General features: G+C 31.0%; 1 protein-coding gene across 2 annotated transcripts; it reads right to left on the bottom strand.

The window, feature by feature from the left end:
• Positions 1–2,199: 2,199 nt before the first annotated feature.
• On the bottom strand, positions 2,200–11,639 carry LOC107262020 (WD repeat-containing protein 55). 2 transcript variants are annotated; one of them, XM_015725137.2, is made up of 16 exons: positions 11,411–11,639; positions 7,716–7,842; positions 7,588–7,620; positions 7,434–7,498; positions 7,234–7,321; positions 7,086–7,158; positions 6,861–6,967; positions 6,229–6,271; positions 6,083–6,139; positions 5,698–5,774; positions 5,489–5,537; positions 5,322–5,368; positions 5,149–5,222; positions 4,831–4,886; positions 4,608–4,740; positions 2,200–2,587 (listed from the first exon to the last, which is right to left on the bottom strand). In XM_015725137.2, exons 2-16 carry the CDS (start codon positions 7,808–7,810, stop codon positions 2,526–2,528), a joined length of 1,059 nt encoding a protein of 352 aa, XP_015580623.1. In that variant the 5' UTR covers positions 7,811–7,842; positions 11,411–11,639; the 3' UTR covers positions 2,200–2,525. The 2 variants fall into 2 exon arrangements, with proteins under 2 accessions (XP_015580623.1, XP_015580621.1); XM_015725135.2 differs by having other exon boundaries at positions 7,716–7,847.
• Between the last annotated feature and the right edge of the window lie 1,432 nt (positions 11,640–13,071).

Consider the following 13,071-nt stretch of genomic DNA (forward strand, 5'->3'; position numbering starts at 1 on the left):
TTTTCATATCCGTGATTGTTAGTCTTTCCGCGACCCTTATCTAGTAACCCGACTCCTTCATCATCGGGTGGTGTATTTGATTTGTATGTTAATTAGTAAAATCTTAGATTCTCCGCAGTTGAAATAGTAGGTGTATCAGTTGTAATTTTTTATAGTTTCGGGACTCGCCTAATTCTTCTGGCAGACCCAATTAATTATGTAAGATTTAACAGTTAAGATAAATTATGGCATCAGTAAAATAAGATGTGATTTAATTGAGTTAGTGAGTGTCAGGCTTACTACGGGATTCGGTAGCCTTACGCCCACCCATTCCCTAGCGCCGGTCACGGGCCCACAGATGAGGTCGTGACATTGATGTATGTAATTATTATGTATATTTGAGTTGACTTTTATTAAAGTTTAGATAAATGAATATTATTAGTTGCTTACAATTTTAGTTTAACTACAGATATCTTAGTTTAGAGTTTTAATTAGAATATTATTGTTTCTAATTCAATTTTAGTCTAATTAGAAGCTTTATTTAAGTGCTAATTAGCGTTTCTCTTTTTGCAGGTATGTTTGTTTAAAAACTTCTAAAATATCAAAGATTAGAGTATCATGATTATGACATGAGTGTGCTTGTGGCCATGCCATATACTGAAAGAGAAGATTTCAGAGACATGACTGTGTTGAGGCCATATGTAGGAAAATAAGCTATACGACATGGGAATTACATGGCTGCATCAAACGATAAGGAATTTTCTATCCAAGATGGACTATGGGATTCAAGAGCAAATGTGTTTTATTCAAGCATCTCCTATATAAAAGGACATAAAAAATCATTCTAAAAAATTTTGGCTAGGCGGGAAAACAAATTCTATACAGAGATTGCACAGATTCAAGAGTTTTATTTTTTTATTTTTAATTTCTTAATTATGTTTGTAATTATTACCACAATTATGTGTTATTGAACTTCTTTTAGAATTTAGGATAGGAGTAGCTATTTGATGATTTGATTGAACATGTTTCTCTTTTATTAATTTGATTTTCAGTTAATTTCATGAGTTATACTTAATTTATGTTTCCATTCTTAGCCAATTTAATTGTATATTTATAGATAGATTAACCAACAAGAGTTAGGAAAATTTACTAGCTTAAAACTCATGGGACTTAGTGGTAATCTAAGAGTCAATTGATCTCTATTTTGATTTTAATATCCAAATTGAGAGTTATTAATAAATTGTTTGGGTGTTTATATGATAGTATCTTAAGAGGTCAATACCTAAATTGAGAGTTGTTAATAAGTTATTTTAGTGTTTATGTGATAGTGTCTTAAAAGAACAAGTATTGAATAAAAGTTCTTTAAGTTTCTCAAAGTTGACTATCTACATGAAAAGAACCCTCTGAAAGATTCATAACCACATCATTACACCTAGCAGTCAAAAAGTATTCTCTTTAAAAAATATGAGAGCACTTAAATTAAATAAATAAAAAAAGAATATACAGATGCTATAATAATAATGGTTAAACCGAATAAAGATGATTAAATCTTTACAAATCAAAATTTTTAATAATAAAATTATTTTTACTGTTACAATTTATAACACATCTCATTTTATCTGAAAACACATATCTCATTTTATCTGAAAACATAATAAATCGTTAAAGCAAAGAAACCAATATAAATTTTTTTTTTTTATATTTTTCCCATTACAAAATAATAATTTTATAAAAGATTTTAAGTAAACATGTAATAAAAATAATAAGAAATTTAGTTTAATAAGGACGTCAGTAAAAGTTAGATGCATCTTCACACATCTCGTGAAGTTATTTCAACTTCTATGAGTTATTTTATATCGTCTGAATCACATCGAACCAGCAGCAATGCTGCCATGTTAGCATCATACAAAATGTGAGTTCAGGCCAACGAAAAAGAATAGGGGCCAAAAGGGTGGGAAAGGAAAACGGAAAATCTATATTTAAATAAAGGAAAAAGCTCAGCCATGTTACTTGATCAACCCAGAAAATAAATCTCATTTTCTTGTTTCGTTTAATGCCATGAAGCAAATTAAATACTGATGATTGCCCTGATTTAGTCGGGCAAAAGTTTCAAAATAAAGTAGTACCGACAAGCAGTCGAGCATCATAAGTGATTGTTTTTAGCGCACACATGCAGAGAGAGAGAGAGAGAGAGAGAGAGAGAGAGAGAGAGAGAGAGGGTGAGAAACAATGCATCCCTTTAATTGCCAAGGTTCGCATTTACACAAGTCACCATTTGCAATCTCTTACTACATTGCTCCAGAATTTTTAATACTGAGTTCCTGGAGAAATGCATATATGTACAAGTAAAATATATATCAACCTTCAATACAACAAGCCAAAAATATCTAAAAGACATCTACCAGGTGATCAAAATTGCCTCGCCTCTTCTCCTAGCCAAATCACGGTTTCCGGCCGCTTGATCAGCGGATATTAAAATTTCTGCTGTGACACCAATTATATCAAAGTAAAGATAGAAACTCTGAAGAAGTAATACTACCATCCTCCTATAAGTCCGCAAAAAAGCTACTTGTACTGCTATTAGGTTGCCCATTTCTTCTCTTGCTCCCTGCAATTATTAGGAACATTACCAAATGCAGCAGAAACTTAAATTACATTTCAACATTTGGTGTTTTATCTATCTATACCATATATAAAATTATGGACAGAGCGATGACCAAATTTACATGAAAGCATTTCAAATCATTTCTTTTACCTTTACATGGATTGCTAAAAAATTAAACCTCTCAGACTGAAACAGTAAGCCATTAGAATTATTAGTATCCGACATGTAATTTTATATAAATACTCCACAAGCAGTGCTCATGTGTAAAATTGATGTCACCCATCATGATTGGAATGATTGATCTCATTCCATGAATACCTAATCTTACATACAATCCTAATCCAACAGATAACACTTCAATTTTTTTTTCCGATCTTTCTGCTACTGATCTTTCTCACGGATCTGTTTTCTTTTTTCCAATTCTAGTAGGACTCTGTGAAGATCTAGTATTGCTTTAAAAAAACGCATCAACTATAGGATAAGATGGTTAAATTATAATTCTTACACCCCTCACTTACTCATAAATGTATCATTGATATTTCATATAGAAATGTAACCCGATTATCTTTCCCATAAAGATTTATCCATAATGACAAATGCAAAGTTGTTCTTGAGGTGACCAAATGTGGCTTAGCCAATCTTGTTGTCAGGGCATCAAGAGTTAAAATTTGTTCTCATATGATTTTAACCTAGGATTGTATTTACAAATAAAGTTACTAACTCTACTGAAATGAGACTGGATACTGAAAACTTTATTTTCACCTAGTAGGGCCAATGGAATTTAATATTGGGTTAATTGCTATAAAAAATCTTGTACTTTGCATTTGTTATTAAATCTAGTATGCAGTTTTTATGTTTTTAATTTCAGTTCCATATTTTAACTGTTGATTTCAATTTAGCCTTCAGTAAAATTATCCACCAAATTTACTGACGTGGCTTGAACTCCAGCCATAACAAAAAAGAGTTGAGTCAACATTAGAGTTGTTGACTCATTCCATTACAAAAATAGTACTGCTTAAGCACAAAAAATTAATAGTCTTCTTGTCTTAACTTTGGAGTGTTACTAATCTTATGTGTTTAAACGACAGAATTTTAGTAATGGGATATTGAAATTGAAAATTTAAAAACTACATGCTAGATTTGATAACAATTCAAAGACATTACTTTTTTGGCAACTAAGCCTCTTAAATATTTATGCATCCATTTATCAATTGTAAATTGTATATATGAGGTTTCATTCGCTAGTTTATTAACATTGAGAAGCAAGTACGTAAAAAGCTAGTGACTTGTAAGAAAACTGAATGGCATGCATTAAACCAACAAATGACACGTACAAGAAAATATATGTCTAAAGAGGCTTAAAAAGATGAATATGCAGCTAGAAACAAAGCTGCGAGTAATATATGAAGATCATAATAGTACTAAACCTTTCTTTTCAAGATAAAGAAAAAAGAGTCGATGGAAAAAATCATCTCAACATATTCAATTGTCCTCAAATCCTACAAGTCAGCACAAGAAGTTTTCTCCTATGAGAAGTCACAACAGAATTCATCTTTAAAGTCAGACGTGACATCCATTGGCATTCAAGTATATGAAAGGTACATTTATGTATATCCTTATAAAAGGAAACCTTGTCAAGTGCTAATTAGCCAGCAGGCAGAATACCATCATTGGCATTAGGTATTCTGTCAGTCATGTAGCTATTCTGTCAGTCATGTTTGCTTTAAAGACTCAAAAGACATAGGAAATCTGATAAGCTATTTCCAGGAAATGATTTGGTTTATCCAATTCTTTCTAACAATTACAATTTTCTCAATTACCAAATAAAATGGATTGACGTTGAGTGATTGAATTAATATTTAAAGAGAGCAACACTCTGGCTGCACCATTATGCAATTTAAGTTTAGGTTACCCAAGAGTATTCTTAAAATTCACAAACCATGATCATCTATAAGTCTCAGATAATCCAGAAGATAGTTGTTTTTCAAATGAACTGAAAGAAAAAGGAGCACATTTAGTGTACCTCTTTTAGATTTTGGAGGATTAACATCAACATCAACATCAACATCCATGCCATCACTATCACTGTCATTCACAACATCTTGGTCCTTTTGAGTATCTCCAGAATTTTGCAATAAATCATCTAAATCCCAAAGCTGAATCATTGTACACAGAGGTTGAGTCAGAACACTTGAGAAAAAATGCAACTTGAACAAATGTAAATGGATGTGGGTGTTCTCATGCACCTTCAACATTTGGTCATGCGATATACTGCCGAGAAATTTTCTGTCATGAGAAAAAGCTACAAAGAACAAAACTACTTCTCAAACAAGCTTGTTATGATAAGAAACAATAATCAGATAAAGAAGAAAATAATACAGATACGAAAAGTCACTGATTTGAACATTATTATATAGATAGATGCTGTGTAGCACTGACTGGCACAATGCCAAAATCAAGAGGTGAGAATCAATCATAGTATAAGAACTGAAACTCAGATTAGATCAATCATGTTACAGGCAAATACAGCTTATGTAAAGTTCCTCATAAGGGATATATAGTACCAAGGCGCTCAATGGGATATTCTGAATGCTCAGCAAGTGGTTGGATGATTCTGTTGGGTAAAATGCCTACCAGACTGAGCATATTAAAATAAAATAAAGTCAGAAAAGAGAAGTAATAAAAGAAGTATGATGCAATTCAAGTGTGAGAATGCCCTTATGTGCAACATTCTCACCTGATGAGTCCATTCTCAGATCCAGTAATGACTCTATCTTCATCAAGCTATAAGAAAAAGTTTTACATGTTTCTGTAAAACAAATCCTGCATGGCTAAAACAAAGAAGGCTAACATGTGTGTGTGTGTGTGTGTGTGTGTATATATACATATATGAAATTTACTCACCTTCAACAAAGCATCAACAGAATTTGGAGAGAGACCAACAAAGCGATCACTGGAAATCAAAAGAATATTTTAGGACATTTTAGTAAGCAAGAAATCAACAAGCATATATTGAGAGAGAAATTTCAACTGAAACTCTTTACTACATGGAAACAAATTGTTTCCAAAAGTCCTTTTTAAGTTTTTAGTTTCATACTTGTTCCAAAAAATACCTGCAATCCTTGAAAAACCCCCATGAATACAATAACAGCGTTCCATTTTGTGATCCACAAATAACTTTGCGACCATTCTGGCCACAAAAACTTACAGGTCAGAAAACAAGAAATACCATAGCTATCAATGAAAATTATCCTTTGGCCATTTCTCTTTAGAATGACTTTCACAATTAAAATTCGCTGTTGCAGGTAAAATCAGCATCGGAATAAAACATAGAAGATGGCTACTTAGTCACCATTTCCCTGTGCACAAGAGTGAATAACTCTTGTGGAGTGAGAATTTTCTTAACCCTTTTGTAATGTATCTTCATCCTTTCTTCCCTGATATGTACATCTTATTCACCAAATACATGACCACCTACATATCTGCTTTCAACATTACCTTCATAATAGCAACAGACAGTAGCTCTTCTTCAGAAAATTCAGATCGAGTTTGCACCTATAAAAAACATAGAACAAACTAAACCATAATAAGAAATTTGCAAATTCTCCCCCAACATATCCTTTGATTATAAAAAAGCACCTTACTTTATTACTTCGAAGGTTGCAAACAGAAAGAGTCCCATCTCCGCTAAAAAATGCAAAAGGGAACTTCTTGAGTTTTACCTCAAATTACAATATTGGAAAGGAGGAAAAAAATAAAAAGGAAGAGAATAAATCCCATATATAAGAGAAAATTGCAAATCCACTTGTATACTTATGGTGAAATAATTCATCAACAAGTCTTTTCAAAGACGAAACAGAAAGTGGTAGCATGGGAGATTGAAATAACATTGAAGAGTATATTTAACTGAAAGACTAGCAACATCACAGAAGGCTTCCAAAAAGTATTTCCAAATCCATATATAACATATAAAGGGAATAACAGATTGTCAATAAAATCAGGCCAAAGGGCCAAATAATTCAGTTTTGAATACAGTTAACTATTGGGGTGATAACCAAAATCACATACATCAGGGGATTGACAGACTCTAAATATACTTCAGGGGCAACATTGAGTATCAAGGATTGACTTTATGGGCTAATTTGGCCCTCCAGTCTCAAAATAGCATCTGTTATTATAATGATAATCCCAAATTGCCTAAGCATCTTAAAGGCAAAAACATACATGTACATTAGTAGCATTAAAAGGGATATAAACTAGTTGCACCATTGAATACCTTGTTCCTAGGAGTTTCATAGAATCGGATGCAAAAGTCATATCTGAAACATAGTCTTCATGGGCACTGAAGGTATTACAACAAGAACGTTGCCTGGTATCCCACACCTACAATGAAGAAAAGATAGTTCCAAGAATTGAGGTTACATGACAATAATTGCATAAGCTTAAAAGGGAGAGAGGATTTGTAAGAAACAAATCATGAAAAGAAATAAAATACAGCAACCTTAATACACCCTTGATCATCCCCGGTAGCAATGGTTGACTCTGTGAGATTGATCAAACTAAAAATGGCATCCCTGCAAAAGAGCACATTACAATACAAGAATAAAAGAGCAAAATGCAAGCTTAAGATATGAGAAATATAGGCATACTCATGAGCACTCTCAACACGACCAATTGGTGAACCAGTTTCTACATCAGTTGCCAGAATAGAGCGATCACTTGAAGCAGACAACAAAGCTGAACCATCACGCACAGAGTTAGAAATTTCAACCACCATGTCTTTTAAAAGAAAATAATAAATTGAATAAAAGAAATAAATAAAGCCACAAATTAAACAAAAGTGCGATACCCTGGCCACCGTTGATGAACCGAACAGCTCTACATGAGTCACTATGTGCTTGAACTTCCAACAATCTTCAACAAACATTACCAATTATGTACAATTCGATTAAACTGGGTAATCGGGAAAAACAGGAACATATGTTCAGATGAATAAAATGTACCGTTGAGGGGAGGAATCGGAACTGTATCGATAGCTGTACAAAGAATAAAAAGAAAACTAAGATCAATATTAAGCATAAGGATAAGTAACTCATAAGAAGAGAGTAACAATAAGAAAATATAGACTAACAGATGAAGGTGGCCAGTAATGAGAGCAGCAGCCACCATTTGATCCTGAGGATGGAAATCCATGCCAAACGGAATCTTCCCTAAATCTATCTCCATCTTTCTCCTTCTTCTTATGTAACTCTTTTCTTCTTCACTGATATCGAGTGTTAGTTTTAAGCAAATGCATTCATATTCCCATACGGGTGAAAATGTGCCGAAACGAGCTGAACTTTTTAATGTTCTGCTCAATTAATTTTAATATTTTAGAGCTCGAGCTCGATCGTCATTAGCTCGGCATTTTCATATAAACAAGCTAAACTCAAGCTCAGCTTGTATACAAGCTCAAAATTAAGCTTGTAAGCTTGAGCTCAACAACTATCCATAAATCATACAGTTATATACAAGCTCAAAATAAAGCTTGTAAGCTTGAGCTCAACAACTATCCATAAATCATACAGTTATAAACAAATTACATCCAAATGCAACATATGTATTTAAATCCTAAAAGACTAAGTAATTAAACCAAGTTCTTGATTAAGAATGAGATTTTAACAAACTCCAAAGCAGCAATTTACAAACAACAAACTCTATAGATTTATCTATATTGATATTGACATAGAATTTCCAAGTTAGGAAGATTCCTATAACAACAAGTAACAACACAAGTGATATAAGGCATCCTACAATGATCTGAAACTTTTGAAAAGTTGAACTTTTACTTGCATCATTAACATATTCTAAACTCCTTAATGTCCTCAATTAGATTTGACATGCTGTCAAAATAAAATATATTCTAAAATGAGTGTTTTTGAGCAATCAACAAAGTTACAATAATCTGCAACTGCAAATAATATCAATAAAATTTAATTAATAAATTTCCATGATGATCAGTACATCCTACATATCTCATTACAAAAGGCAATAAGGAAACGAGTCAAGGTCATGCACGGTCTCAATTAAAAGATTTGACAGGGAAACAATTAAATTATATAGGTTTAGGCAGATTTAGGATTGAACCACCAAATTATGCCATGCAGGTCCAAAGTGTAAGAAAACCACATGCAGACAGAGAGAAAATTCCAAGAAGAAATAATAGTACAATCAACTTCAAATTCAGAAATAAAAATTAAAGAGAGTGGTCGTACAAAATTAACCTCAAAGATAAAATAATAAGAAAAAAGGAATTTAAACATATGATAATAACCCAATTCGATACAAAATACAAAAACCTCATTTCTGCTACTAGAGAATGTAGGGCATCCAAACATGCTGAGCCAAACCGAGCTTTTCAATGCTCAGGCTCAGCTCATGAAAAATTAACTTATATTTTAGAGCTCAAGCTCAACTCATTTCAAAATTAAGATGTTCAAGCTCAGTTCGAGTTCAGCTCATAATTAGCTTGATACCACATATAAATGAGCTAAACTCGAGCTCGGCTCATTATCAATATTTTATATAAACGAGTTAAACTCAAACTCTGCTCGAATTCAAGCTCGTTAAGCATGCTCAAATTCGGCTCATAAACAAGCTCGTTAAGCAAGCTCAAGCTAATTAAATATGTAGTTGTAAATCTTACAATTGTAAATAAATTATACAAAAAGCAAAATATGCATCTGAATTCCAAAACCTAAATAATTAAACCAAGTTCTTGATAATAAAAAGATTCAACATACTCTATAGTAGCAAATTAGGAAACAACATTAACAGTAGCAAATTAGAATACAGCAAGCTCCATAATAATTAAACCAAGTGATATAAGGCAACTTGCAATAATCTGAAACTTCTGAATAATCAAACTTTTACTTGCACCATTAATGTATTCTAAACTCCTTAATTGTCCTGTAAAAATAGGGGGAAAAGAAAAGAAAAAAGATAGGGGATAGAAACACTATACTATCATAGTCAACTAAACTGAATCGTTTATCCTATTTAAAAAATCATCTTACCTTGGGCTTAGGCGAAGAGGGGGAATCGAACCCACATCTTCTCTTTAGCAAAGAGAAATTTTACCATTCGACTATATTTGCATTTTATGTCGTTCTTGATACACAATATCTAGATCATATTTGTGAACAGCTATGCTCGATATTCCAGGGCGATTATTATAACTATTATTATACTATTATAATAATACTATAATATAATAGTATTAGTAAATTAGTAAATTTAAAGAATAAATGTAAAGATGCAAATACTATATAGAGTTTGAGTTTACATAGCACCTCTTTCTCTCTTCATCAAATTAAATAAAGGCATTATTATATATGAATAACCAATTTGTAAAGGGTTGAATTGAGGAGATGTAAATCTATTATGACTGCGAGATAAGGATCGTGTCATGGGGCGATTGATCGGAAAACCCTGTAAGGCTTTTCCTTTGTTCTTACTCCTTGTTCGACCTATTATGTTTGAATTACTCAGGCTCGTTAGAAGGTAGCTTGAAACCTTAGGTTTGTAGAAAATTCCACTTGTTTTCCTTTTATTTCTTACGTCCTTTAAATAGGACTAGCTTATTACACAGAAGTAGGAAAGTTACATAGAAATAGGAAAGCTATAATTTAGTCCTATGAAAACTTCCTAATTATAAGTTCTTCTAATCTAGGAAACCTTTATAATTGACTCTTATAAGAACTTCCTAACTATAAGTTCTTAAAATCTAGGAAGCCTATTTAGAATGGGATTCTGTATCCTATATATCAATTACCATCCTTGGCAGCCTTTGACTTGCATAACAAAATTATTGTTGGGTCATGAAAAGAAAAAAAAATAAAAGAGAAGATGGAACTGATAATAATTGAAGGAAATTATTACTAGAAATGGCGACAATGGGTACTCATGGTTTCACTTTCAGGCATTTGGCAACTGTTCCAAAAGCAAATTTTGTGTTCACCAATGAAGGGGTGCTACAATTGTACGATCTCATTTTCTTTTCTTCTTTTTTTTAAAAAAAAAAAAAGGAAGAAACTAAAGAATAAGAAAAGCTGAAACTTGTAAACTAAATCAGCAACCACTAAAACATACAAGTCACATAGTGAAACAAAACAAAAAAGAAAAATAAGAGAAAAGATCAGCAATTCATCCAAAACCATGATTAATTTCAATTTTTCAAACAAACATAAGGTAAAACTAGTACTCAGATTCTTCTGAGAAAACAAGCAGGCAGCAATTTGATGATTTTCCCAGGACTTGGGTTCAGATTTCAAAGTGTAAATATTACTGGAATTGCAGAATGTTATCATTTTTGTAATGTCTTAACAACAAAGTAATGGTAAATAGCAAGATCATAAATATGAGCATGACATACAACCTGAATTTCACAAAATAGACAATCAAATGGAGCAGTTGAAAAAAGAATGGAGATTCTATAATTCCTTGCAGCAAGAAAGATGAAGAGAGAAAGAGGTGCTATGTGGATTGAATGTGTAACAATAAGACAGATGGAACCTCTCTTATCAGCACCTCAATAACAGCAAAAGTAACCAACTTAGTAAATCAACCACAGGACATGCATTTTTAATTTACTAAGTATCCTTAATTAACACAATAATAACAGTAGCACAATCAACAATAGTTCAACGTGAACTGTACAAGCATATTAGAGAGAACAATATGTGCAAAAACACAAAAAAAAAAAAAAAAAAAAAAACAGAAAGAAAAAACGCAAAAAAGAAAAAAAAAACAAATGCAAAGAACCCGAAGAGAGAAAGAGCTGCTTACCTGTGTCAATAACTCGCCAAAGAAAATGACGGCTGAAGGAGGAGGGGACCGGGGTGAGGAGGAGGGCGGCTGAGTCTTGACAGAGAATGGAGGAGGAGGCAGCAGAGTCGTGACAGAAAATGGAGGAGGACGGCTGGAAACGTGACAGAATTTGATGGAGGAGGAGGGCGGCGACTCAAGAAATTGGGTTAGACAAATAGGGCTTTTGTAATTTAGAATGTAATAGTTTTTGGTCTCCTTGCAGCTGAAATATTAGTAATTTGAATGTTATTATTTATTTAATAAAAAATTAGATTTTTTATTTTAAATTTTTTTGATAATTAGTATATAGATTAGATGTTGATTTATATAAGACTTTATATTATTATATATTTTATTTAAACTAAGCGTTATATGACCGTTATTATTATTTTGATTATAAAATTAAATTAATAAATATAATTTAATAAAAAATTTAACATTTAATAATATAATATAATTTAAAAAATTTAATATTTAATATTATTTTGTAAAATAAAAAATAGTAATAAATTATCTTTAAATGTTTTTTCTAAATTTTAAAATTTTATTAATATAATAATATAAAAATTATTTATTAATTAATTTTAATATTATAAATTAACATATCAATATAATTTATTAATCAATAAATTAATAGGGAAAAAACTATAAAATTACAAATAAACTTGAATTTTATATGTTGAAAGTGGTACATATATCAAACTAAAAATTAGATTAGATGTGTTAAAAATCAAGCATAAATGTTAAGAAAAATTTATATATATTTAAATTTTTAATTTCATAAATAAAAATATAATTTCACCACTTAAATATAATTATTTTTATAAAATTAAAATAATTTTAAAATAGACTCAAAACTCATTCAACTCTCGAAAAGATAAAACATTCTATGGTAAATAAATTCATTGACTTTAATCTGAGATAGAGTATCTCAGTTGGATGGAGCATAGATTCCTTTTTTTAACTAGAGATATAATTCATATATATTAATTGGAAGCATTGGCCTCATATATTCAAGAAATATATATCATACCATACCATACCATACCATAGTTTCTTTATTTATATTAATACTAAAAATTAAAAAATTTAGCACGCATAAATTATTATCTTAATGTGATATTATTATTTATTCTATATTTTTTTAAATAAGCATTTATTTTACATTATACTTAAATTAGGTAAATTTCATTAAGAGATTAAATACATAATTAGGTGGATAGAATTAGAGTTTGGTATATTTAAAAAAGAAGAAGAAGAAGAATTAGGTACAATTAAGTACAATCAGGTTTAAATTGTAAATGCTTTAATCAATTTTATAAAAAAATATTACATAAAATACTGATTTTTTTAAATAATATTATTTATATAGAGAGATACTTTTCTTTTCAAATATACACAACTCATATATTTAAGAATACTGCAAACTTTCTTTCTTTCTTTTCTTTTACAAGATTGTATACAAGGAGGGTTTTCTTCTCTTTTTTCTTCTTAAGTCTTTTTCATCGAGATCTTATTTCATCAATTCTTTTTCGCTTCTCCACTTTTTTACAAAGAAAATTATCAACATTTTTAATAATTGGCGACGTCACAATAATCACCAACACTTTTACTTCGGCGATGCTTGCTCTTTCCTCAAC

The sequence above is a fragment of the Ricinus communis genome, chromosome 8, assembly GCF_019578655.1.
Source record: "Ricinus communis isolate WT05 ecotype wild-type chromosome 8, ASM1957865v1, whole genome shotgun sequence".
Lineage (NCBI taxonomy): Eukaryota > Viridiplantae > Streptophyta > Magnoliopsida > Malpighiales > Euphorbiaceae > Ricinus > Ricinus communis.